Source organism: Camelus dromedarius, chromosome 5 (assembly GCF_036321535.1).
Source record: "Camelus dromedarius isolate mCamDro1 chromosome 5, mCamDro1.pat, whole genome shotgun sequence".
Taxonomy (NCBI): Eukaryota; Metazoa; Chordata; class Mammalia; order Artiodactyla; family Camelidae; genus Camelus; species Camelus dromedarius.
This window is the reverse complement of record NC_087440.1, coordinates 67,429,504-67,456,405: the sequence shown is the minus strand read 5'-3', so window position 1 is coordinate 67,456,405 and position 26,902 is coordinate 67,429,504. Positions and strand designations below refer to the sequence as shown.

General features: G+C 41.2%; 1 protein-coding gene across 8 annotated transcripts in view; it reads right to left on the bottom strand.

The window, feature by feature from the left end:
- The window catches only part of SIPA1L1 (signal induced proliferation associated 1 like 1), a 338,644-nt gene that overhangs the window by 92,565 nt on the left and 219,177 nt on the right, over nucleotides 1-26,902 (bottom strand). For all 8 annotated transcript variants that reach the window (XM_064486079.1, XM_064486081.1, XM_064486087.1 and 5 more), the window contains 3 exons: nucleotides 19,126-19,256; nucleotides 13,867-14,055; nucleotides 2,629-2,803 (listed from right to left, as the gene is read on the bottom strand). In XM_064486079.1, the coding sequence (XP_064342149.1) occupies nucleotides 2,629-2,803; nucleotides 13,867-14,055; nucleotides 19,126-19,256 (495 nt within the window). The remainder of the gene's footprint in view (nucleotides 1-2,628; nucleotides 2,804-13,866; nucleotides 14,056-19,125; nucleotides 19,257-26,902) is intronic.

Below are 26,902 nucleotides of genomic sequence, written 5' to 3'. Positions count from 1 at the left end.
TCGGCCAGAGAGTAAAGGCTACTCCATGCATGCTTTAATAAAGGTTAGGAACAGGATTCATAAAGACCAAGCTGTTCTGTAACTAACTTATAAATTGCCTACCAAAACAATATACACTTTAAAGAAGACAACAAAATCCTGATACTCAAGCATGAAACATTGACAATGTCCACTAGCCAATCAAAAACAACCAGACACCTGAAGCAGTACAATGTAACTCAAAAGCAGGAGAAAATCTGTTAAAAGGAGACCCCAGATGACAGGGATGATGGAATTAGCACACAGACTTTAAAACAGCTACTATAAATATGCTCCAGGCTTTAAAGGATGACATGAACCTAATGAGAAGAATATGGAAAATATAAGAAAAGAGAACCCAAATGTAACTCCTGGCCTGGAAAACTACAATATCTGAAATGAAAATTTCACCAGATTGGATTAAGAGCAGATTAAGACACTATGGAAGAAAAGAAAAACAAAGTGAACATCAAGACATATTAATAGGAATTATCTAGCCAGAAGCACAGAGGGGTGAAAAAAAGCTTAAAATATTAAATCACAACTAGTCAATGATCTAATAGATGTGTAATTGAAGATTCAAAAGTCGAGGGGAAGGGGTGCAGAAAAATAAAGAAATGAAGTTTGGCAAATAGTATTATAATTTGATGAAGACTACAGAGACACAGATCCAAGTGACAACTACATTGTCAAGTGTAGAGGGAGTGATCCTTTAAGAACACATGTTCTGGAAAGTCTTCTCTCTTTTTAAGGATTATATTGAAAGAGTTTTCTTAACACAACATAAAGTCAGGAAAGATGTGGTAGAGCGTCTCACGGCAGACAAGAGCTGAGTCCCTCCGGGTATGCCACGGCCAGCAGGCGGCTGCTGGGGTCTGCAGAGGCTAGTCGTTTCCTATTGCTGTGGTCTCTTCCTGTTTCACATGCTTTTAAGTGAATGAGGCTAACGGTCCCCCTTCTAGCTTGGAGTAAGAGAGACAAATATGCACCCCGTCTCGTTCAGGCTTTAGGATGGAAACACTTCCCATTCACTTCAGGAAACCTGACCCTCTGAAAGGAGAGAAGGAAACTGTGAACACTTCTCGGGAGCTATGCCTCAAAAGGTTACAAGGAGCCTTAAAGAAGAGAAGTTCAGTGAAAAGGAGCCCTTCCCTGCTAAATTTATGACATAACTGTAACATGTGCCATTAGAGGCGGCTTGCTGATCCAGGCTCATCTCTCTTTAGCCTTTGCAGGCATTTGGATATTGGGGCAAAATGTGCAAAGTGCTTCTTTTGCTTATCCTACTGTCTCACTCAGTGCCACACTGCTTAGGTACAGCCTTCCTATACATTTCTCATGCTGCCCTTCATCATCAAGAGGTGGCGGGGAACATGGAAATACACAAATAATTAGTCATCTTACCAACTCCCAATCTGGCCATTCATTGACAGAATGAGGGTGCTTATTACATTTTCTTCCCAGACCTTTTTAATGGCTCTTTGACTTGGTTCTAATTTACATGATACAACAAATCAAGACAACGTGAACAGATTATCCAGGATAAATGTCAGAATATCTGGATAAAAGGAGTTTACGGGCATATTGACATTTAACATTTTATGCAGTCGCAAGCAGAGTATGGAACCTTAAAATAATATTTAAGAGTCTAGACTATTTATGGTTTTAATAGGCTCTCTTGCATGTCGTTTCCAAGTTGGCAACAGTAAAACCATGGCAACAGGAAATTCTTCCATGCAGTGGAGTTTATGAATGCTTTTCTGTTTTCATGACTCAACTCTTTATTTAATTTCCTGTACAGAATATCAGAGCGATGACTAGAGACTGCAATACAGATGTGCTAAACCAAAGACCCTCTCAGAGAAAAACAGGTCACAGGTGTCTACGGATCGATTCTGGGATAAAATTTAAAACTGCCTCCACACAGACACACCGTAGAAGTCAGCATACTTCAGATACTTTAGAACCTATTTTATTAACGACCCGGGGACAGAAATGGACAACCCCGTGTATGCATGAGCTGTAGCTAAACTGATTGTGCTTTCAATCAGCACATTTTATGAGCAAACCTGAACCAAAGCGAAGAAGCCTATTCGCTTGGAGATTAAATTAGACTATGGGCAACAATAACAGGAAATAAACAAAAGACCTGTAGATACGAAAATACAAGAACAATCAAGCAAACCACACAACGGCTGACTACACAGATAAGCCCGAGGATTATGAAATGAATTCACAAAAAGTCCAAAATTCTAGGGCTTAAGACCAGATGGTTATAAGCGGCTGCAGTTTTTAATCACTCTAACATTCAGCTAAATATAGTGACATTCATGCGACACTATTCAGGAGCAATTCTGCACGACCTGCACCCACTGCTTTCCACCATCCACATCTCTGATAACTCTCTCTTTTTACACTTCGATCCCAGAGACTTTCATTATGCTCTGCAATTGTTGTAGAGCCACACCCTCCCTTTTCTGGCTTCCTCTCCCCCATCACCAGCCGTTTTCTGCAGTAAGTGGCAATGCTGCTTTACAGGCAACTGAGCAGGCGAATATCAACACAACAGGAGGAAGATGAGCCTAGTAGGAGGGCTTCAGTATTTCTTACTTTTGGTGTCAAGCTGCGCACGATACTTCTCAAATCCTTTGAGCCGAACGCGTTCCCCCAGCAGCTGAAGGAACTCCTCAAAGGCTGGGCCGGCTGATTCATTGTTGTACATCTCTTCTTCCGTGCTCTGTCCAGCTTTGCAGTACATGATGCCTACTTTCTGCTGGTAGTTCAGCTGTGAAGGCAGGCAATACAGTGCACGTAAATACAGGCAGATCCACTCTGCCCGCTTAAATGCTAGTAAGTCCTGAGGGGCACATGCCCTCAAGTAGCTAACACCTCTCTTCTCTTGAAATCCTCCTGCTTTCCTTCTTCCCCCTTTAAAAAGGGAGGCCTTACGAATTTAAAAGTAAAGGTCCTCTTGAGGGGGAGGGTATAGCTCAAGTGGTAGAGCACATGCTTAGCACGCACAAGGCCCTGCGTTCAATCCCCAGCGCCTCCTCTAAAAAAATAAAAAAATAAATAAAAATAAAGGACTACTTTGAAAAAGACAATTTAAAATGAATTGTTTTGCACTAATAAGTCCATGAAAGTTCTTATAAAAAATTTAGGGGGGGGGTGTAAAACTGGAAAACACATCTCCCAATGCCATTTTTCCAATATATTAAATCATAAACCTCAGTTACTACTTTGCTAAGAGCACTAGCATTATCGACACTGTACTTTTCAAATATTTCTTTAAAAGAGGAGTACCTGGAAAGAAAGTTTAAAGGGGGCCTCTCAATGGCAAATAAGCTAGTGGCCAATATTCCTCCCTCAGATCCAGTTAAACCAAAGCAGTCAAGAGATTTAAATATGACACTCATCAAAACATTTATTCATCATTGAAAACTCTAGTCAGTCTGCAAATAAATTTTAAGGGGGTGTAGTCCTTTAATAGGAAATGAGTTTTCAGCTTTAAAATTTAGACTCAGAATCCACCAGTGACATCAGGGCAATCCATATTACTTAGGCCTGTTTCCAGGGCGGCATTGCAACCCCTGCGTCAGGAAATCTTTATCTCACAAAAGGAAAGGAGGAAGAGGCAAAATTTTAATCGCCAACATTTATTGACTACCCACTCTCTGCCAGTCACTGATTTAGTGTTTAACTTAACATTAGCTTATCCTCACAAAAGCCTACAAAGCAAACAGTATGCCCTGTTTGACAGATAAGCAAAGAAAAGGTCAGAAAATGGAAGAGAAAGTAACTGGACCAGGAGGGAGAGACACAAGATCACAAACTCAGCCCTGCGATTCGGCTCTATTAAAGATTACCAGGATTCAAGCACGCTCATCTTGCTCTATTTCTGTCACTGTGACATATGTCCACAGCCCCTTACTTGCAATTCTCAAGTTGAAAGGTAAAAACCAAATTTAAGCAAACACATTTGGCAGCAAAACTGGAGATGAGCTGACATTAATGCTTTTAATTTATTCCTCTTTCTGTGAATATTCATTTTTTTTCCCCTGTGGAAAGAGTAATGTGTTTGATTGGGGGGTGCTGCCCCAGATCCCACTGGGAATATTACTATATGGTGCCTGCATTTGTTTTATTACCCTCCTAAACCTGGACATTTCTCACTGCCCGCTGCCCCCACCCCACATGCTAACTAACCAACAAGGAAGATGCAACAGTTTTTACACGACCCATAGATGTGAGACCTCCCTAGGAGTTCTAGAATTGCACAGAACTGACTCTGCCTTACTCTGCCAACTCCAGTGAGTGGAGGCAAAATTCCAAGTCTGAAACTTGCAAGTAACTGTATCTACTGATACTGGAATCTTTCTACAACAGTGTACAACCTTGCATTATTGCTACTTCATTTTAATTCTTCACGAACACATTTAGGATTTAGTTCATTTTTTTGTGTACCACATGCAGTTAAAAAGGAAAAGAAAAGGAATAAAACCTACCGCAACACCACTGGCAGCTGGCCTGCTTCAAAGGTCTGGATGTGACTAAGGCTTAGAGGGGAACTCCCACAACTAGAGATTCCATCTTGCCTTTAGAATTGAGCTGTGTACCCTATCAGGTCTCAACAAACGAAAACAGGAGGGGTGGGCTTTATGTCTATTACAAAAGAGGTCCTTAATATAGCCAGATCCGTACTCTCTCCCTGCAGGGAGAGCTATCCGAGAAGGGAAGCATCTGGGGAAAGGAAGGGCCTTGGAGTCATTTGCTGTTTGCCTCTGTGCCTCCCAGACCAGCCTTCTGATGCGACAAAGTAAAACAAAGGCCATCCTGTTCAGCAGAAAGTATCACAGTGACAGTGGATTTGTGGACGCCTTTCTAAACTTCTTAGATAAAGGCCTGAGATTTCACTGGGCAACGTTCAAAAGGATTCACTTATACGTATATAGAGTTCACTGCGGAGAGAAGATAAGGGAACTTCCCCCCAAGCCCTAGAGAAGCAGAGGACGATGCAAGGACAATGAAACAATGGATTTCTCATATTCCAGTGGACTCCACCTACAGACAGGAGCACAGACTGGCTTTGGCTTGTTGTGAAAGGAAGGCTCCGTTAAGGGGATTAGGACATTTGTTAGAATGCCCAGTTTCCTCTGGTTTGAAACTATACCAAAGGTCAGGGCTCTGTCCTCGGAGGTGTCACTACGCCTGCATCCTTGGTTTCCATTGCAATTAAATCAAGGTAGGTAGCATTCTCTGAACTCAGGCTCCAAGAAACCTTAGTTAGCAACCATATTCCCTGCCAGAAGATGAGACGTTGTTAAGGAGGATTTATGTAAATGTAATAAGGAACATTTCAAGAGAAAGAGCGTATGTAAAGGGAGTTAGGGCTATGGTTTGGGGGTTTTGAATTGTTACGAAGTTATATAAAACAGCATTTTTTCAGACACGCAAACACATCTGTATGGGTTCATGTATATGAATATATAATACTTTTACATAGTGTTCAAAATAGAGTTACAATTATGCCAGGCTTGGAGGCTGTAGTTTATCCACAGTTGAGGGATTTGCTTTTGGATAATCGTGGAGTCACGCTACACAACTTCATACTTGCATATCAGCTGTTCCTCCGGAGCACTGATGGAGGTGTCTGGACACTCACCAGATTTTGTACTGTAAAAAGTGATGAGGGTCAATCCTACAGGACAGAGGTTATATCTGAGATAAAATTCTTGAACCTCAATAAAGAGTGTCTTTCAGCATCCACCAAAAGTGACGCGGGTTCCCACAGCTGGGAACCAACAGTACATAAAATTGCTCTTTCTAGAACAGGCGCTTTGACACAGAATCAAAGGGACAGGTACTGAAAAATGACTGACACAGCCCTGAGGTCCTGGGAAGACGGATGACAAAGTCAGAGTAGAAAAGATTTCAATAATCAAGTTCTCAGAGACCTCTTGACAAGTTCCACATTGTCACCTCTTCTCCCGCGATACCACAACCAGAGGAAGGCCACTGAGGGTGGCACAGACCATGAGAACAACCCAGTTCTTCGTTTCTTACAAAACCTTTTGAATTCGTCTGATTTAATCCAGAGGTTTAAAATAATCACTGCGAGGTATTTTACCGTACAGCAATTCTCAACGTGTGGGCCGTGAATCCCTGATGAGTGCCTGAGCTTTGTTCTGGGACACAGTTATTTGGCCATAGTTCCATCTTTCCAGTTCTTGCTTTTAAGCTATGATGGGTCTTCTCAGTGCAGTGTTTAATTTGAGGACAATTTTGCCCCGCGACTGAGGCAAAATCATTCTGCGACTTCACCCAATGCCATGTGAACAATGAGCAGAAACTGTTCTCAGCCAGGCAGAGGTCTGAGGATTTGCACCCCTCAATCTGAGAGTGGTTCTTACTCTGGCCTCAAAGAGTCTCCTCAAATACATGGATTTATCAGTGCTCAGCCCTGCAAACTCTGGTCTCCTTTACCTCCCTGGACTCACATCTCAGTCTCCTTGGGCTTCACCTGGGCACCCCTCCCTGCGCCGCAGCCTGGAAACAATTCAGGCAGAAAGCTGGTGCCATCTTACTGTTTGTCTGTTTCCCACCCCCCAGTGATCATTGTCCTTCTCTGCCTGCTGTCCAACATGATAAGTACCACTGCTTCATGGCTGGGTCTAGTTTTGAAAAGTTGTTTCAGGTGGGAAGGTAAATCTAGCCCCTCTTTCTTAACTTTGGCAGGTAGCAGAAATCTGTCTTCATGTAAAAATTCACTTTCTCGGTATACATTTACTATTTGGCATTACTATAGAGTAGTATATTACTATACCACTGGTATATATTACTATTTCTGAGTAGTAACCTGCAAGTCGTGAAGGCATACAATTCAATGAATTCTAATGCACCTCCACCACAATCAAAATACAGAACAATTCCATCACCCCAAGTTTCCTGGTTTCCCATTTGCCATCCACCCCTGCATCAACTCACAGCCTCAATCCCTGTACTGTTTCCCCCGCCACTGGAAATTGGTTTTGCCTACATTTTTAAAGAACATTTTTGCTGGGTAAAATCCATAGTGAGAGTTCTTCTCTTTCAGCATTCTAGAAACGTCTTTGTTCTTTCCACATTTCAGATTCACATTTGCTTTCTATGCAATGCACAAGGTTCTTAGTTGCAGTGAATAAGAAGAAGGAACCTAATGCCTCCCCCTCCCCCGCCAAAAAAAGAATAGGGAAAAAATACATTTACTCTGTATCTCCAGAAGCAAAAGTCTAAATGTATTAAAAAAAAAAACAAAAAAAACCTTTCATCCAGTGTTTCTGGTTGTTCTCAGTGGGTGGGCTGATCTGAGGCAAATCACTCTACCATTACTGGACCCGAAGACCTTGGTCCTTTTTTCACATCCTCATGATTCACACTGATGGCATTTACTTTGGCTTGTTCTTCATAAACATGACAATTCTCTGAACTACTTCCTAAAGATTTTTTGCTAGACTGTCCTCCCAAAAGAATGACAAAGAGAGTGGAAAAACTCAGTGTTAGTTAGAAAAATGCTAGTTAGAAAATTTATCCTCATTAGAAATTACTAAAAACAATCAAATTGCTTTAAAAAATGACATACGGATACTGGGTAGGAAAATGATGATAAAAAAAAAAAACAACCTGATAGAGATGCTGTCAAAATTGTTTATATACACATGCACAGACATATTCTAGTCTCTTTTTATCTTTGGCATAATGTAAAGGAAATAAACAATATCTTATCAATAATATGCTATACAAGAGTTCTCACAAAAATAGAAAGCTTCATATTAAGTATTAAATTAATGTTAAGTGTAGTTGTGTTGATTTGACATTAAGATGAATTTCAGTTACCCAGGAAGGCTTTTCGTTGAAGCACTGTTTGCAATAGGAAAAGACTAGAATCAACCCGAATGCCTGTTAATAGAGAAACTGATGAAATAAACTACAGAACAGTTTTAAGTGTAGGAAGCCAGAAAAAGAAAGAAAAATGCCACATGACATCACTTATATGTGGAATCTAGAAAAAAGGACACAAATGAACTTATTTACAAAACAGAAACAGACTCACAGACATAGAGAACAAACTTACGGTTACCAGGGGTTAAATCAAGTGGGAAGGGATAAACTGGGAATTCGAAATTTGTACCTCTTGGGGAGTGGTGGAAATGTTAGCTGTCTTGATTATGGCAGTGGTTTCATAGGTGTACACATCTATCAAAATTCATCAAAATGCACATCTGAAATATGTGTTTACTGTACAGGAATTATACCACAATAAAGGTGTTAAAAATATATTACGCAGCCGTAAATGCAGTAGGAAAGCTTTCTGTGCACCAGCACAGAAAGATCTCCAAAATATATTACTAAGTGAAAAAGCAAGTGTCTACAGCATGCTATTTTTTGTATAAGAAAAAGGGAAATAAGACTACCTACGCAAGAAACATAGGAACACACAAGAAACTAATAAAAGTGATAACTACAGGGGAGGAGAGAGGTGAGGGGTGGGAACAGAGTGCAAACGGAATCCCTCAATGGAGACACTTTGAACTGTCTGAAGATACTAGCTACTTAAGTCCTGCAGGAAAAGAAAACTTTTTATTTTAAAGCTGAGTTTAAAGCACAATCCACAATTTAAAGTCAAGAAGACTGAAATATCTGCAATCAGTTCCTCTGTTTTTTTTTTTTTTTTTTTTTTGGCTTATGAACCAAAGAATCAATCCTCACTGCAAGTCTTAGCCATGCTGAGCTCCATCAATGCAAACTGCAGTCCTACTGCAGCCAAATGTCTCCCAAACGCTACTGCTGCCAGTCATGCTCATCATAAATCTCATCACCAGAAAGGACTCCAGCCAGCACTCCACCCAGCCTCACCCAGGCAAAAGGGCACGGAGAGCCGGTGAAATCATTACCTGCGAACACACAAGACCAAGTGACCAAGGCCACGGCCTTCTTTCCCTGACCTGATGACTGTCGTGTGCATTTCTTGCTGATAATGTACACAGGGAATCAGTCTGGTGGCCAGATGAACTTTAAAACATGTGTTAGCTGATAGTATAAGCAACAAGAAGACTGAAATTTCAGGAATGGTGATTGTTCTGCCAAGTCTTCATTCACACAAAATGGATTTTGGAAAACATGTCTTCCCTGGGGTTCATTCTTTAAATCCAGCTGCCTGAATCAAAGAAGAAAGTGGCTGATCAAATCCACTTATCCTCAATAAAATAATGCACCAGGGCAATGAACAGACTCCTTCAGCAGAGAATTTCATTTGTGCCCTTAATCAAAGGAACAGTGCCATTCATTACCAAATAAACACTGCTTCTTTCCTTACATCTATTCTTGAGATATATCTTGCAGACCTAATTAGTTATGACTACTTTTCTCCTTTAACCTCAATAACTTCAAGGGTAACATATTAAAGAATACAGAACCCAATATGTATTTTCATGTCTTTATATTTTTAATTAAGTATCTAGAAAAACAGCAGAGACACTCATTTAGGTGAAATCACTACTAGGTACATGAAACTTGACATTTCCTAATGAAAACAGGTCTTCCAATTTTCTCTACTGCAAACTGGCAATTGGACTTTAAATATTTTTAGGCTCTATTCGAGGCTGATTTGGGTTTAACATGTTATACTTAATATTGGGCACTGAAGCCTGCAGCGGTAAAACTCAGGAGTCAACTTTCCAGCTTCTTTTCCCCCTCAAGGGGAGGGGCAGAGGGGACGGTGTCCTGGGTGAGAATGTGGGCTCTGGAGTGTGAATGCCTGGATATAACTGTGCTCTGGGGGTCCTTCAGCCTTTTTGTGCCTCCGTGCTCTTGACGGCAAAGCAAGAGCAATAATAACATCTACGTCAAAGGATTCTAAGGATTAATTAAAATAATTCATGTAAATTGCTTCACACAGTTCCTGGCTTAGTCACTGCTCAATTGAAAAAAAAAAGTCTATTTTTATTACTGCCTCACCCTCCTGCCTGCCCAGCGGGACGGACTGCTGTCCTATAACCACATTCTGTGCTTCTCCCCTGCTGTACTTTGTTCTTACTGTTCTGAGCCCAGACCACCATACTGCTTATTCTCTGGCCTGATGACAGGTCCATTTCATCTCGGTCCATCTAACCAACCATGACTGGGCCCCAATGGCTTGTACCTCCACTGCTCTGTTTGCAGGTCTCATATTGAACTCATTATGTTAAACTAACCTTTCATGACAGTAATTTATGAACTTGTCTCCTGCACAGGTAAGGACTATGTCTCACCAGCCTATTTATTCTCTACAGTATTTAATAATCTGCAGAGTGGTTACTCAGTAACGTTTATTGGATTTGAAACAGTCCTGCTTACTTATGAAAGTAAGCATAATGTATTATGCCACATTTCACAGCAGCTTTCTCACAGGATGCTTATAAAGATTAAATGAGATAATGCATGTAAAGGGCCACTGATGAGTTATTATTTTATCATTACCAACCTCAGCTAATATTTCTTCAGTGTTCACCACGCGCCTGGCATGGCACTAAGTGTGTTACACATGTGAATTCCTTGAAACAGCCCTGGCATAATGGCCTTTCATTTCCCTTGCACAGAGCAGATGAGATAAAGGTTGTTTTGAATGACTGATGTTCTGATACAGTAAATTGAAAAGTAATGGAATTAGCCATATTATTAAAAAGTTGGCTTGAATAGATGATGAAATTCCTGTTTCACAGTGGAGTTTTGAGGATCAAGATAATTCGAGATAAGCAAAAATATATGAAAATGCGCACATCTTAAAAATAAAAGATAGCATTGTGCAAATGTGTATCCAGTGGTCAGAATGTCTGAGGGAAAACGGCACTGAGAACTTTGGAAAGCCTCAGTCCTCTCAGTTGTAAAACAGGCCAATACCTAGAACCTGCTGCTCAGGGGAGCCATGAGGATTAAATCAGATGGTGCTGGTAAAGAGCTTAGAACAGTGTAATAAGTAACCATATACATTTATCTAATGTGTTTTCATCCTAAGAGATGCTTTCAATTGTCTGAAAAGTGAAGATCTAGGACCACGATGGATAAACTAAATCCAGAGTTGATCCAAATTTGCTGGGTCACAAACTGTTCTAAATTCTTGACACTGTGAAATCATTGGTAGGTTATTTCATCTTCTTACTGCCTTTTAGATGATAATGGAAATGGACATCAATCAATAGTGAAAGGCCCAGGAAACAATCAGCAAGGAGAATGGGGAAGTCTGGATAAGCCACAAAGTATATAATCATTATCTAAAACTTTGGAATTAAAATGCCTATTTCAGTTTCTATATACCTATCAGAGATGAGTCAAATGAAAAATAAATTTTTATATTTCTATGAAATGTTATCTTTTATATTATATGGATATAACTTAAATTTGTTCTTCTGTTCATTCCAGCTTTTAAAAGTGGTAAAATGAAAAGGATAAAAAAAAAGCACCAAAGATCTGAAAGGCAAAATGCCACAATACAGCAAGCAAATAGTGTTTTCTTTTTCCAAGCGTAACTGTGTAAGCTGTTTAAAGTAGAAAAGATTTTAAAGGAATCATTTACAAAATTTAAAGGGAGACGGAGATGTCCTTTTAGTCAGTCCAGTTTCTTGGTATTCATATTACGGATCTCTTTAAATATAAGGATGTACAAAGCAGGAAATTTCAAAAAATGATGCAGAAGAAAACCAAAAATGCTCTGCAATGATTCAAATGCATAATCTACTGCACTTATGAGCATTTCTTTTTGAAAATCTGTATTTGTAAAGGCACCAGAATAAGTTTCTCAAAAGGATTCCAAGGCGTTAATAAAATTTCCTACCCCAAAAATGACTCCCCAGACTAAACACCTAAGTACGTGCAGTGTCTGTTTTTTATCAGAGTAATCCTGGCTTTGAATGTTATGAAGATAGAAAAGAGGGGCCAAGTGGTGGTGTCCTTTTGCGGAGATACAGAGCTGTTCATGCAGAATAGCAGGTTTTAAACGTCTAGATTCTACTGCCTAGTTAAATTTCCAACATACAATTGGGGAGACTCACCTAGAGTACCAAAATTTTCATTTTGCCGAGAAGGCATAAAGAAAACAACTGAAATATATTATCATCAATAATTTATGAAGGAAAGGATATTTTAATATTCCCCAAGAATCAGAACCCCATCATTTCAGAATAATGGGCAGTTTTGTGAATTAAATAAATGTACCTTTAAGTTAAACTCATTATAGCTTTCTTCTTTTTCTGTATTGATAGGACTATAAAGTGCTTATCACAGAGCGGCCCCATCTGTGGTCCAACGTTTTTTAGCCACTAGAAGAGGATATGGGATGTGCCAGAGATCCCATAAAATGTCTGTAACTGGGGCACCCATTTTAAAATTTAATGTGGATCAAACAAAGGGGCAAGGAAAATAAATACCTCCTTTACACAAAATAATCTGTTCTAATGCTGGATTAAGAATATTCAGAGTATGATTACATTATCAATGTCCAAATGTTGTTCTCTTCGAAAACCATAGTAACTGAAAAGACTGCATCTGTAAAGCTGAAGCTAATCATCATCTTTCTACTCTTCCTTTGTTAAAATAAATGCTGAAAATATTTAACAGAAATCAGTGCCCCAAATAGTTACGTTTATGTATCAGTAGTCTTCTGAAGCATTCAAAGTGCTCACATTTACATGTTATAAACATGGATATTCACAGCCTGCTTGAAATTTATGTACGGAATAACATTAGCTGTGCTTAACCACACGTGAAATGAATGGACAAAAAGAGCAATGATTAGAATAGTTACGCCCAACTACTGGTTCCTAATATGTTCCTATTGGCTGAATTAAAAGAAAGAATATACCTTGAAACTGATTTTTTTGAACTCCCATTCATTTTAATAAAATTCAAATATTTGCTTAGTTAAGAAAATACCATCAAGATTTGTTCACAGAATGGCATTCAATAATGAGGCCAATTTTACTTTTGGGAGAACTTTCTAAAAATGCATGGTAAAGCTAATCATTCAGTGCTAGGATGCAATATGGCTGAAATGGTCAAGGGAAGAGTTAAAGTAAGAGCGTATGAATACGACATCTGACAAAACTAGCCCATGTGCTCAAATGACTCCAAGAGGAATGTGGATACACTGTCCGGGTGGTGGATTTTCCAGATCACAGCGTTGCATTCTCTGCTCCTCCGCTGCCTCGATATGGATTTTCCTCTCCCTCATTTGCGTCCTGACCAACAGCCCCATGTTAGGGCACAGGGAGCATGGGGGTGAGAAAATGGTCAGCACTGGGACCCAAATTTTTAAAATTCTGAATTTTGTATTAAGAAATCTTGGCTAAAATAACACCTTTGGTGGTACTAATGGACAAAAAATTAAAGCTTTTAAGATTGGTGTGGTGCAGGCTTTGAACTTACTGTGTGCACTTAAGACTCACTACTTCAGCTCTCTGTGCCTCAGATTTGTCTCTAAAATGGGGATGATAATGGTCCCACTCTCCTGGGGCTGGGACGTGAATTGGGACATGTTAAGGTACTTAAAACAGAGCCTGGTGAATATGTTCACTAGTGTTAGCTATTATTACTACCGTTATATTGCTATTACTTACTCCTGGCGTACTTGAAAAAATTCACTGCATTTAGGGGAGATTACCAAAATAGCTGGACATTGTTTAAGTACTGTATTAATTAACTCTGACATAGAGAATTTCATCAGGAGAGATGTTCGGAGTTCAGAGAGTTCAAAAAGAAAATAAGTAATTGCAAAGAGAAGCTCTTTCGCAATAAACGGTATAGAAATATCCAGGTCCGTATTCTGGAAGCCAGACTCACCCCCTGTTCATCCAGTTTCATGAGCTGCTCCGTGACTTTGGGAGTGTTGAAGGCCAACCGCAGGCACTGGACGTTGAGCTCGGGAATCACGTGCTCCAGCACTTCCTTCAGGGGCAGCCCCCGGGCTGTCGAGTGCTTGGCCGTTGAGGGAATGGCATCCTCCAGCACTGAGCCTCTCAGGGTCATGAGCTGGAAGAGAGACCCACATTCCGGTGAGATGAGCAAAGACATCAAAGGCACTGAAAGGTCCGACTGAGGTCCCCCTTAGGGGGCTGAGAATGCCACTTCATTGGTTAAGCCAGTGAGGGAGGAAGAATGAGGGAAGTGACGTAAGATTCTTTATAGATGAGAAAAGAGGCCAGCCCTTTCAAGAAGACCCAGGCGAGTCCAAAGGGACTCATAATGCAGCCTTCTGAGGACATTTCCTTAAATGCCAAATATAGTACCTATTTCCTTAAGGGGCTCAGTAAGATCAAGGTCTCCATATGGCTACACAATGCCGCTAACACACTAACCAGGAAATTAAGGGAATAGCCCAGAGATCATCTGAAGACTAATTGCTTAGAATTTAGATGTTACGCCTTTTTGACTTATAAAAGGTAAGGGTGGGGGGAGATTATGTTCTGTAATGTCCTGCGACAAGCTTAAACTTATATATGAGCTTAAACTCATATCCCCGAATGCCTGCAACAGGACAATGATTACAGTCAGTGCAGCAGCAGCACAGTCAACAGCATTTAAAGTTACTTTGCATTTTCCTTTTTTTCTTGAGATACCCTCTATTATTATGAAATACAAACATAAGCAAAGAAATTTCCTTAAGTAATGATGACTTGTGGAAGCAAAGTGAACCAGACACGAAGCCTCAAGTCGTCTTCATTTTCAAAAATCTGCACATGGCTAAGTTGTTAGTATAATTTAAACTCTGCAAGAGGACTTGAGGAAAAAACCCATTAAGTTGAATGAAGTTCCATGAAGTGTGTAGGTGATGTGGCTTTGTACCGTGATGGGAGTAAACCTCGAGGGCTGGGTGCGGCGTCTAAGAGGGTGAGAAGTAAGAAATACATGATTTAGGAGGATATATTAACTAAGAGAAGTTTCACAAGGTCAGGTTCTAGGAAGAGTCCAAAGGCAGAGAGTGGATTGCAGGGGCTCAGGGCATAAGGAAAGGCCCTCGTGGAATGAGTGGCACTAGAAAGGGGCCTTGATGTCTAGGACAAATTCTACAAAAAGACAATGTCAGAGAGCAAAGGTATGGAGATGAGACAGAGCAGGATGTGAGCAGGAAAGAGACTGGATGTTTCCAATGGGGAATTCTATATATAAAAGCATTCCTTAGCTGATTCTAAGAGAGCACGAGGGAGCAGAGGGGTGGAGAAGCTGTGAGGGGGTGGGAAAGGGTGGGTCACGCGTACCCCGAGGGGCGGGCCCCTCATCGGCCTCAGCTGGCCATCTCAGAGCTTGTCTGCATGGGGACAACGATGGAAGGAAAGTCAGTTGGCAAACAGGGTGAACTGCACAAGAAACTGCAGGCAGAGGAAGGATATAGTGAGGAGGAAGCTCTAACAGTCTTCAGGCAACGGGCAAAGAGGGCGTGATACAGGGTTAGCAGGGGAAATGGAAGCCAAAGGAAGAATCATCAGGGAAGTAAAATCTGTAACACGTGCCAACTGACGGAGAAGAGAGATGGGGGAGGAAGAGCCACGGTTACCCGCCTGTGACTCTCGGGTCAAGAAAACGGGGCTTGGGGTCTTTGCACTCTATTCTCTTCACTTACAATTTGTTTTCAAGTACTGCTTGTGTACGAAACATCATTTTCCTGTGACTTAATATCTAATTTGAGAGAAACAGTTTTTGTTTTGTTTTTTAAATCACAGTAAACGGCAGAACAACTCTCACACTCCTCCTCCCACAAGGTAACGCTTGCCGGGGGACAGGAGGCCGTGGGGGTGACTCACGCAGGGGGACAGGGGGCTGCAGGGGTGACACGTACCAGGGGACAGAGGACTGCAGACTAGAGGTGTTTTCATCTGAGACACCCAGACCAGCAATGCTCATCATGGCTAATCCTGCACCACGGACAGACAGCAGCCCACCTCAAGGAGGCCGGAGCAGACGAGACAAAGAATGACTCATTTTTATACCTGAATCACTAGGATTATGGATATTTTTGTTAATGAGTTCCAGAAACAAGAGAAGAGTCCGCCTAACTCCCTGTGCACTTATGCTGCACCCACAGGCCAGGTTTTGTTCATAAACAAACGTGTTTACAAATACATGTAAGGTCCCTTTTTCTTTGTTTAGGTTGCACAATGATGATCTCTGCTGAAGCGAAAGATCTGCTTGTATTTCTATAATCTTGATGCCATTTACTGAAGCTACTGGAGTGTCACTGAGGTGACTGTTTTATTTCTTCTCGATGGACTTATTAACAGGAGAAATTAACAGCATGAAAAGTCTCTACAAAGGCCTGAGAATTAAGTCTTAGTTATATATACTCAGTGCACTGCCTTCAGTGGAAAAGAGTGAAGCGTCCGTCCTACAAGGTGCAGGAGCTCTGGACCAGGACCAACATTGAGAGGTATTTCCATTAAAGGACTTCTGTCATTTTATTTCTACAAAAAGTCTCATAAAGATATTAAAGTTAAACCACACTTAAGGATTAGTTTTATTGGAAAGAAAAAAAATACACAAAAGTTAGTGGCAATTAATAAAACAAACATTAGAGGAAGGAAGGAACAAAGGTGGGAGAGCACTATTTTAGGCATCAGGCACGTAGTTAAGGACCAACTCAGATGGAAGTCCTCATCCTCCCTGAGCTCACATTCCGGGGGGAGACACAAAAGGCACAAAATACGTAAGGGCAATACGTGAGGCAGTGGTAAGTGCTCATGAAAGAGAACAAAGCCTGGGATTGGATATGAAATGGGATATGGGGGAGTAGACATTTTAGACCCAGTGGCTAAGGAAGGCCCCTGTGATTTAGGAGTAAAAGTCAGAAGGAAAAGAGAGCACTGTGGCCACAAGGTTGCCCGCGGAGAGCACCGGGTACAGAGGCAGAGGGACTGTCCGAGCCCTGAGCCCTGAGGTGGGGGTGCCCCAAGGTTCCCCAGAGGGAAGGCAGCCAGGGAGGCTGGGAAAGACTAAGGGAGGGAGAGTTATGGGAGATGAGGTGGAGAGTCTCCTAGGCTAGCAAGGAGAATGGCTTTTACTTACTTAGAAGATAGGAAACCATGAAAAGATTCGGAACTGAGGAATGGCAGGATCTGGACTGTAGTTCTAAAGTATCCCTGCTGGGCTGAAAGGATGCAGGGCTGAAGGGCAGAAGCAGCAAGAACAGTTCTCAGGGAAAGATAAGGGTGGCTTGGCCCTGGCAGAGTGGGCTGGGAGGAGTGGCTGAATTCTGGACACATCTGTAAGACCAAGTCAACCAGTGTTGCTGACAGGCCAGATGTGGGAGGCAGGAGAGAGGCAGAAGGGAGGAGTGGAGCATGACTTCAAGGTCTCTGGCCCAAACAACTGTTAACAACAGAGTTGTCATCAGTTAAACATCAATTTGAATGTGAAAACAAGTGGTAATGCTTTTCTGAACCATGAACAGCAGCTGACTTGGATGTTTCGATCAGAGGCTAAGGAAACTGACCCAAGAGACCGTCAAATACCCGGGTTGGCAGAAAAAGGGCTGAAGGGCTAGACCAGAGAAGTGGTGGGAGGTGCAGGCAGAGCATCAGAGGCTGAGGGAGGCGAGAGCACAGAGGTGGGAAGGGCAAATGTGGGTCACCAACCACAGCAGAGGGACAGCGCTCGTCAGGACAGGTGTTATGCAGGGGAGAGAGGCTGGGACCAGATGCAGCGCGCCGGCCAAGCAAGCTGGAAGGGACAGTCCTGGAGACCAGAGACAGGATCCGAGAAAGTGCCGATTTAGAGGACTTCAACCCTCTTCACGAAGGATAATAGGACGATGGCAAGAAGAGAAACTACAATGGATAAAAACCACGGAAAAGGGAAAATATGACAAGGACCTAAATCAGAGGGGCCTTGGGAGGGGAAAAAAGATAAGGACAGGAAGGACAAAAACAGGTGGGAGTAAGGTAACGGAGGCTCGCAGAAATCCAGTAGGACATGGGAAGCCAGAAAGGAGCAACTACCTACATCCACGTTCAAATGCACAGTGTGTTCTCCGTGCTTTTCCTGTGCAACAAAAGAATCTACCCAGCTTCACGGAGCCGTTGAGCTCTGGCGTGGAGAAAAAGGACACTGGAGTGTGTGTGTTCATTTCTCTCTGGCTTCTATACACAACACATTTGATATTAAAGTCATGCCTTCAAATATCCTATTTTTAATTTCCCCAGAGTTCAAGCTGAGGAACAATGACTAAGTGAAGCCAACCCCTGCAACCTGCCTTGTATTCAATGGAGGAAATGAAGCCAAATGCCCTATTTAAACTAGATTCAAAACCATTATTTTCTAGATACCTCAAGGGGGGATTTGGCATTAACACGTAACAACAATCCTAACGTGATTTGGCTCGAAAAGGCAGTGACTTGATTGCTGGCACAGCGACATATATGTTTAGAAAGAAGATAAAGGGAAACAAAAACTTCATAGTCCCAAACTTGTTCATGAATTAAAAAAAAAAAAAAGCTTTGTTGACTGTTTTCCTTTTTTCTTTGACCTGAATTTCATCTGAAAATAAAAACTCACATATTACATGTACTTAGGATTCCTAAAGAGCTCCAAGAACCTGTTTTACCCACAATGAAAGAGACTCTGGTTCAAATAGTCTGCACTTCAGGCCTCAGAGAATAGCTCTAAGACAGTACGGTGAAAATGCAAGAAGAAGAGGGTCAAGGAACATCCTAAACAATAGTTTGGAAAAGTGAGTTAAGTCTTAGGTGATCCTCTCTGGCTCCTCGTGCTGGCTCGATGCCTTCCGGCTGCCCAAGCAGGAAATGCAATATCCAATTTGGGATTCTGAGATCTCCAGTTTCCCTGGGTCATGCTTAATGGACACATCTTTCTGTGAATCAAAACTCCCATTCATTTACAGCATCTCTCCAGAGCTACATGGAAAGAAAGGATCCAGATCAAACCATTAAGTCCACCCCCATCACCACCAGAATGAATGAAAGGGGTCTTTGTTTATTATAAAGACATTTGTAACCGTGTGCTATTAAATTTAATTGCTTCGCTACTGTTTCTCCTCTATTTTTTTTCTCACTTCAATTAACCCTCAAGTCTTTCTCATTTGCAACTTACCTCACTGGTTCTAAAAATTATTCGGTAGTTGTATGGAGCTCCATTTTCTTTTGTTTCTTCCGGTTTTTCCCTTCGAATGCTGACAGCCACTGGACCAAGATTCTCATCGGCCCCAAAATAGTTCCAGTGTTCTTCGGTAAAATAAGACAAAACAAAATTAGAACATTTATGTAATGCCTAAAAATGTTATATTCTGCTTGATGTTTAGATCAGTCAGAAATTACTCTATATCAATAAAATGTAAACACATTTAACCAAGATTAATGTTCTTCAGTGAATTATAAAAATACAGACATAGCTACGCAGGTTTAGTCTCAGAGGAAGTAAGACTGAACAGAGGTGGCCTGTTGAGTTTTCTTTACTCCTCTGTAACTTACTACTCTACTATTTTTTTAAACAGATATTAGTGTTTTCTCCCTATATTTTTTTGTTTAAATAGGCTACTTTGTGTCAGGACATCTTAGTTTTTCTTTTTTCTTCTGTTATTGTTTGTTTTTGTTTTATGAGTGGGAGGTAATTAGGTTCATTTATTTCTATTTGGAGGAGATAACGGGGATTGAACCCAGGACCTCGTGCATGCTACACATGAGCTCTACCACTTGAGTTATACCCTCCCCCGATCTTAGCTTTTCTAAAAACCACCACCACCACAAAACCCCTAAGCCTACTGGGAATAGAATTTGAGGACAGAGGGGTGGTTCCCCCTGCTGTCCGCCGATTAAAACAGCTTTCCCTGGACCGGAGAGAGGAGCAAGGTTGGTGGGTCACTGAGGAGCTCTCTGTTCCCATGGAGCCCAAGGAAGACGGAGTCTGAGCTCGAAGGAAACAGCTTCAGAGTGCCCCGGGTGGGGCAGAAGCCCAGACCTAGGGCTCTGGGCCTCACCAGTGGTCCCCATGTGGCAAGTACAAAAATCATCCCACAGAGCCACTGACCCTGGAGAGATGTGAAGGCTGGGATAACGGGCCTCCCACAGGCAACCACTGTGGCCAGGTGACTGATGATGATTTAGCGGCTTCTATTCAATGTGTGGCATTGCTCCAGACCCCAAACCTTATTAGCACAACCTTGGGGGCTGGGGGAACATGTCCAAATGACTGGGGTTGAATTTATCTTCCTCTTAACAAGGTAGATCAGAATCAAAGTTAAATTAATTTTCAGAAAATTTAAAAAGTGATATTGACTGTACACCTAAGTATTGTACTTCTTTAAAAAAAAATTTAACTGGTTGGTACACACATGAGATGCTCACAGACGGGGAAGTCCATAAAACAGAAATACAGGAAAAGCTAGAGTAGATAACTTATTTTTCAAACCTCCAAAAATACTTACTTTACAGTGTCCTATTTCATTTACACGTGACGTGGTTAAATGACCACACTGCAACGTGGTAGATTATTCCCATACAACATACAGAGATATTTGAAAATACGTATTATTCCCATACAAAATATGTATTTGAAAATCCATGAGAATAACAAGAAATAACAGCATAAGCGGTCTAATCATGTCATTTTAAAATTTAGGTGTAATATATCTGAAAATACTTTGCAAGGACTAAAGCACAATTATAAAAAATAGAATTTTAAATATCCTGGGTGCTCTAAGAATATTATCATAATCCATGGAAGTTCAGGAAAACCACAATGGGAATACAGACAACAAACATCCCATGTATGGACAGCTGAGAAACAACCCAATAAATGTCAGAAAACTCACGTACACACACTCATGTGCACCCTCGAAGCACATTTACTCTTACTTTGCACATAATGTTAATAAGCGTGGCTGTCTGGTCTTCAAGCCCACAGCTTGATTTCAGAGGTGTGATAATTCCAGATGTTGACAAAGTCCAGAGTGTAGGGCTGACAGAGACTTGTATGCAGAAAGCAATGGGATAGGACAACTGACAACAAGGAAGAAAACAGAAAGGGAGGAGACAGAAATAGTATAAAAAAGCAGACAGGAACTTAAAGAGAAATCAGACAGCTGTCTGGGGCCATTTACTGAAGGAGCCAAGAGCTTAACACACTGCCGTTAACTTCAGAGAATATTTTAATCCTACAGCCCAGAACACCAGTTGATGTGTCAAAGATGAGTGTCACATTCGTTATATCCTGTTCCCTGCGCTTCACAGACTCCACTGAAACCCAGCTCTATAGAAACTCCTCAAACACATCCCCATGGACCTCAGGAAGGGCAGGGGAGATCGCTGTTCTCCGCTGCTGGAGAAATTCACCAAGAACAGGGGGCTATCAATTATCACCAACAACCTCGACTCATCCTCAAGCCGTCCTTACTCATCTCGTGCTCCCCTTCTCTGGAGCAGATACTTTAAAGGGTCTCTGTTCTCCTTTCAAACCCCCTCCACTGACCTTCTCCTCCATCTCAGCAGATAACGCTGTCCATGTCACAAAACAAAGAGCCACTTCAGAAGTAACTGTCTTTGTTTTCCACCATCACACACACACACACACACACACACACTTACCTGGATCCAGGCTTTTGCTTCCTTCCCTTTACAATCTAAACCCAATCTCCCCCTAAATTCTGGCCTCCACTCATTCCACCTCCCCAGGGACTCTGATGCCTCATCACCCTTCCTTCATCTTCAGCTTCTCCCTCCCTCCCTGCTCGTTCCAATTTAACCATCCTCAAGTCTTCTTCTTTAAGCACAGCACTTACCCTCAACTCCTTATCAACCTTCAGGTTATCTCCTTTTTCTTTTCTTCCATTGGAAACTTCTTGAAAGAGATGCCTAATTCTTCACTTTAGGATGACTATAATCTGTTACTATTGCAAAGCCACCAATGACAGCCTTACAGTTAAAACAATTAGAACTTCTGGTCCTTACCTCGCTCAAACTCTCCGTAACGGGCACAGCTGCTCATTTCGGTTTTTTTCTAGAAACACTCTTCCTGGCTCCTCTGACACCACCCTCTCCTGATTTCCCTTCCACCACTTTGGCTCTGCTGGCTCACTTTACCCTCCTCTTCCCATCTCGAATATTCCATCCATTCTCAGAACGTCCACTGCCATCTCAATGGTGATGACTCTCAGAAGTCTACATGCCTGCTCCAGGCCTCTCTAAGCCCCAGATCATTACATCGACCTAATGGGACCCTATTCGCTTGGTTCCACGGCATCTGCAAAAGTGAATCCATCATCTTCCCCACAAACCTATACAGCCCTTCCTGCAACCCCAATTTCAGCAACGGCTACCACATTCCTCTAGTTGCTCACTCCAGACCCACTGTCACGCTCTGTGAATTCTAGATCCTAAAGAGCTCTCAAATGCACCGACTTCTCCATTCCACTGGCATTGACTTACATCATCATTTGCCTGGATGTCTGCGAATCTTCTAACTGACTGGCTTTTACCAATTCCTTTACATAGCAGCCAGATGATCCTTTTAAAATGCAAACCTGCCCACCACTATGAGGTGTAAAACCCTCCTCTGGATACTTCTCGTGGCTTCCCAAAGGCCCTCACAGCCTGTCACCAGCCTGTCACTCCAGTTTCAACCTGGACTTTTCCATCGTCCTTCTGAACTGTGAGAACCAACCGTACCAAACTTCTCAAGTCACTATGCCCCTTCTCACCTGAAATACAACCTAGAGCATTCTTCCCACAACTCCTCTTTATTTGACTAAGTCTTCTCATCCTTTAGGTCTCATCTGAGACAGTATTTAGACACCCTCCAAAAGAGTGATTGAATATTGGAGCAAAACGAACGTGTGTACTTTGACTATTAATGCTAACGCTTTATTTAAAAATGTTAAGCCTTCATAAAAATACACACTAGGGAAACTGAATATTTCATATATTTCAACTACAAAAATTTTAAAAATGTTACAACAGAAAAATGTAAATTTATAAAAATACAAACATTAAACACGATCATTTTATTATAAATTGACACATAAAATACTACATCATTATTTCAAAAAGAAACTAAATGCTACACAGAAATAAAGATGGTTAATTAAAAAAAATTAAAGAGCATTTAAACATTTTGGTGTGTCATCAACCTTTGGCTACATTTTTATGCAGTTTTTCCCAGCTGCTGAAGAAGTCCGTTTCTGAGCTGGGGGAATGCTGATGAGATAATTATAAACTAACTTCTAACACTTTCTTCAGACTCTGTCTTCAAATAAACCCATCTCTGGTTTGATAACTGTGGGAAGATCTTTGAAAAACTTCTATGTGTGTTTGCACAGAAATAGCAATCTATTTTTTTTACTGAAAAAGAACTCTAGCCATTAGTTCTGGGAAAGCATTTCCATTTGGCCTTCATTTACTTCAGTTTCATCAGCATAGATGGAGATTCTGGTCTGGTTTCCTGTGTCAAATTCATTACTGTTCATGATCATTACTGTCATGAACACTGCTTGTTCAAAAAGTCTTTCAACTTGAGTAGGAATTATTCTTACAATAGAAGCCTTGTTTTTCCATCCACCATCCTTTTTTCTTTTTCCTGTTCCTCAGGATTACAGAAGTATAGGAGGAAAAAAATCCTTTCTACATGAACACAACTCTATTCATTCCAGAATCTGAATGCAGTGTGTAACTCTCTGATAGAAGAGTTTGGTTCAGCAAGTTACCTTAAATTGAATTTTTGAGTCCTTAAACTTTGATCTCAAGACAAAAGACTTATTTTTTTTTTTAATTAAAATATCAGCCTTTTAGGGGCATCCTGAGTCTGCTCCTTCTGGCCACTCTTGCCTCTGCCTGCCCTTCAGTTTCACTGGACCGCAGTGCCTTCCTCTGGGGAACACAGGCTCCAGGCTGCAGCACATTTTATTTCATGCTCCTGGCCATCTACCTCCGCCCTTTGCTAGTGGTGCTATCCGTCAGCTGCAGAGAGCACTTTCAGCCAGACCCACAATCAGCTTTGTCTTTTGGGAGGTGGAGGAGCACAAGGGGGAGGAGGGGTATGAGGATGGGGGAGATGCAGATAATAAGTGTTAAAGAAAGCCCAGGACACCTTTGATGATGAAAGTTGGAGGAAGGAAAGGGGAAGGAAAAGAGGAGTTGGGAGACTCAAGAAGTGTGGACCAATCTGCTGATGGATGAACTGAAATAGAGGTATTACACCACCCAAAATAATGATATTCTCATGCCAGCAAACTGGAATGCCAAGAACCAGTACTGCGATCACGCCATTAGAATGATATAATGCAGCGAAGTGAGGCGCTCGGCCAAGCACTCTATCTGATGTTCACATCAACCACGAAAAGGCAGGCACTGCCTTCTTTTCCACAGATGTGGCAACTATGATTTAGAGAGTAAGCCACCTCCCAGCCACAACAAGTCAACAGCGATACCAGGATTCAAACATCGCTTTAAGTACTGATTCCCAAGCTCGTTTTCGTAGCCATTATATACAACGTTATCTTCTAAAATTGTATCACAAATAAAAACCAGCTAAATAAAATCTGATGCCAAAAGGGATTAACTAGCCAGTTCACACACAAGCTAGATTCCTTGGTGTGCTATGTGGCCCAGGTTTCACGGTGTTTATAGGGAGAAATACTCATGTTTTATCCATTTGTGGTAGAGTCCCTCCACCTGCATTTTTAACCTTTAACAGCGAAACAAATTTTTTAGCCTGAAGTTTTCTTATTAGTTCCGGTTCCTGAGTTTTACAAGCAGTTCAGGTTAGTAGTTCCGCTGTCTCTAGAACATTCCACACGAATATCCCTGTTTTTGGTTGACACTGTCCCAGTAACAAGAAAAATGTTCACATTCTTAGAGAAGGGACATAGTGAGGAGTTCAAAGCTCCAAGTAATTAGATCAAGTACAGTCATCTCACGCAGTTATGAGATGCAGGTAAGTATGTATACACAAAGCAAAAAAATAAATAAATAAAATAAAGTAAAATCCTGGCATTTTAATTGTAAAGAAGAAAAGGAAAATAAAATCACAAGAGGTACAGGGCTTCAACCAGCCATTTTTGGATTGCTTGTCTTGGTTTTCATGAGATTTGCAGGCTTCACATTAATATTTCAGTTGTACATTTCCCTAGAGGCCAGCATAATCTGGGCTGTATATAATTGTGACCAAAATACATGTTTTCTTTTTTATAAATAATTTGTAAAGTTATCATTCATGGCTCAAAATCTCTCTGTAGAATCGTCCATTTAGAAATGCAAAAAGGGAAAACAGACTGATAAACACAGATCAAAGAAATGGAAAGCAAGTAAAACTTAGCTACTATCTCAGGCCTCACAAAATTAGCAACATTTCTGAAGTGAAAAATTGTCCTTGGTAGGGCTAGAATATATCCTACACTGCTGGTGGCACTGTGAATTGGTACCCGCCAACCGTTTTAGAAAGCATTACAGCATATTATTATAAGTGGTAAAGTGACAAAATGTTCGCATGCTAATCTTAATCACCCTAATTGACCATGTAGAAAGAGGAGTAAACACTCTTCCATTTCTTCTAGAAAAGGCATCTTAAATCACGTATGATGGGGGTATTAAAGCTACCATGACCAGGCAGACAGATGTGGGCCTCACAGATCAGCAGGTCAAAGGATGGAACAATGACAATTCAGCTTTACTGGCTGGAACTAAAATTATTTTTCACCATTTTCCATATTTTAAACTATTTTCTTCTTAAAAGAGTCTACTTGCTGGGCTACGCGTGTGCCACCATCAGAGTGGTCAGCACTGTGAACTCTGACCGTCAGTATTTTCATCAGACAGAAGAATCTGGATGGAACTAGGAAAACCACTCACCACAGCACACGATTCTATAAAGCTGCTTATCTCTGCCTATTGAGTTCAATTTGTTCAGCTGTTTTGTTTTCGTGCAACTCATTATATCTAAATATGACTAGAAACTAGGTTAGAAAGAGAGAACAGATCTAAAAGGCAGAATTCAGCAAAAAGGAAAAAAAAAAGAAAAAAGCAGCAGCAACAGCATATTCTGCTTTAAAAACGAAAACATAGGTTTGCCAAAGTGCAGGTAATGAGGGTCCAACCCTTTAAAGAACGGCTCTTTCCGAGAAGTGCCCTACTCAGAGGTTCTGTCTCTGGTCCCCAAAGGGCTTGTTCTAATTATAAGGGTGGAGGTTCCATGAGAACTAAACAGCCCAGGATTTTGCATCATAATCAAAAGCAGGTCAGAGTAATAGATGGGGACACTTACACAGGACTGGCCACAGGCCAGAATTCTGTCCCAAAGCACACCACTAAGCTTATAATTATTGTTGCATAAGGCTAATTGCCCACATTTACAAAGTACACAGTACTCTGAAGTTCCAACTCTTTCCATAGGTAACTCTTAAAAAGTAGGGTGGTCTATTTGCCAAAATTACATGAAGTTGTGAGGCTTAAAACTCTACGTTGCTAAGCAGCCCCCAGTAGCCCCCCAACCTGCCAATAAAAAGTAGACTTTAATACGAAGTAAGGCTGACATTCACAAATTGCACCCAAATGACTAAAGAAAAAAGTACAAAGAAAACTCTACTTGAAACAAAGGGAAAACAAAGAATATCAAAATCAAAATGGGAGATTTTTAATTGGCCGTTACCTAAGACAAATAGCCAATGATTATACAGTATAATCTCACTAGTGATTAAAGAAATGAAAATGTCTTTGGCCTACACTAAATGTTCAAAAAATAAAAACAGTGAACATTCAAAGAAGGCAAGAAAATGTGAAGCTATACAGTCTTAAAATACCAGTTGGACCTTTCTGGTCAAAGCTTTCTTAAGAGCAATCTGGAAACAAAAATCAAGGCTCCTGTAAAGTTCACACCATTTCAT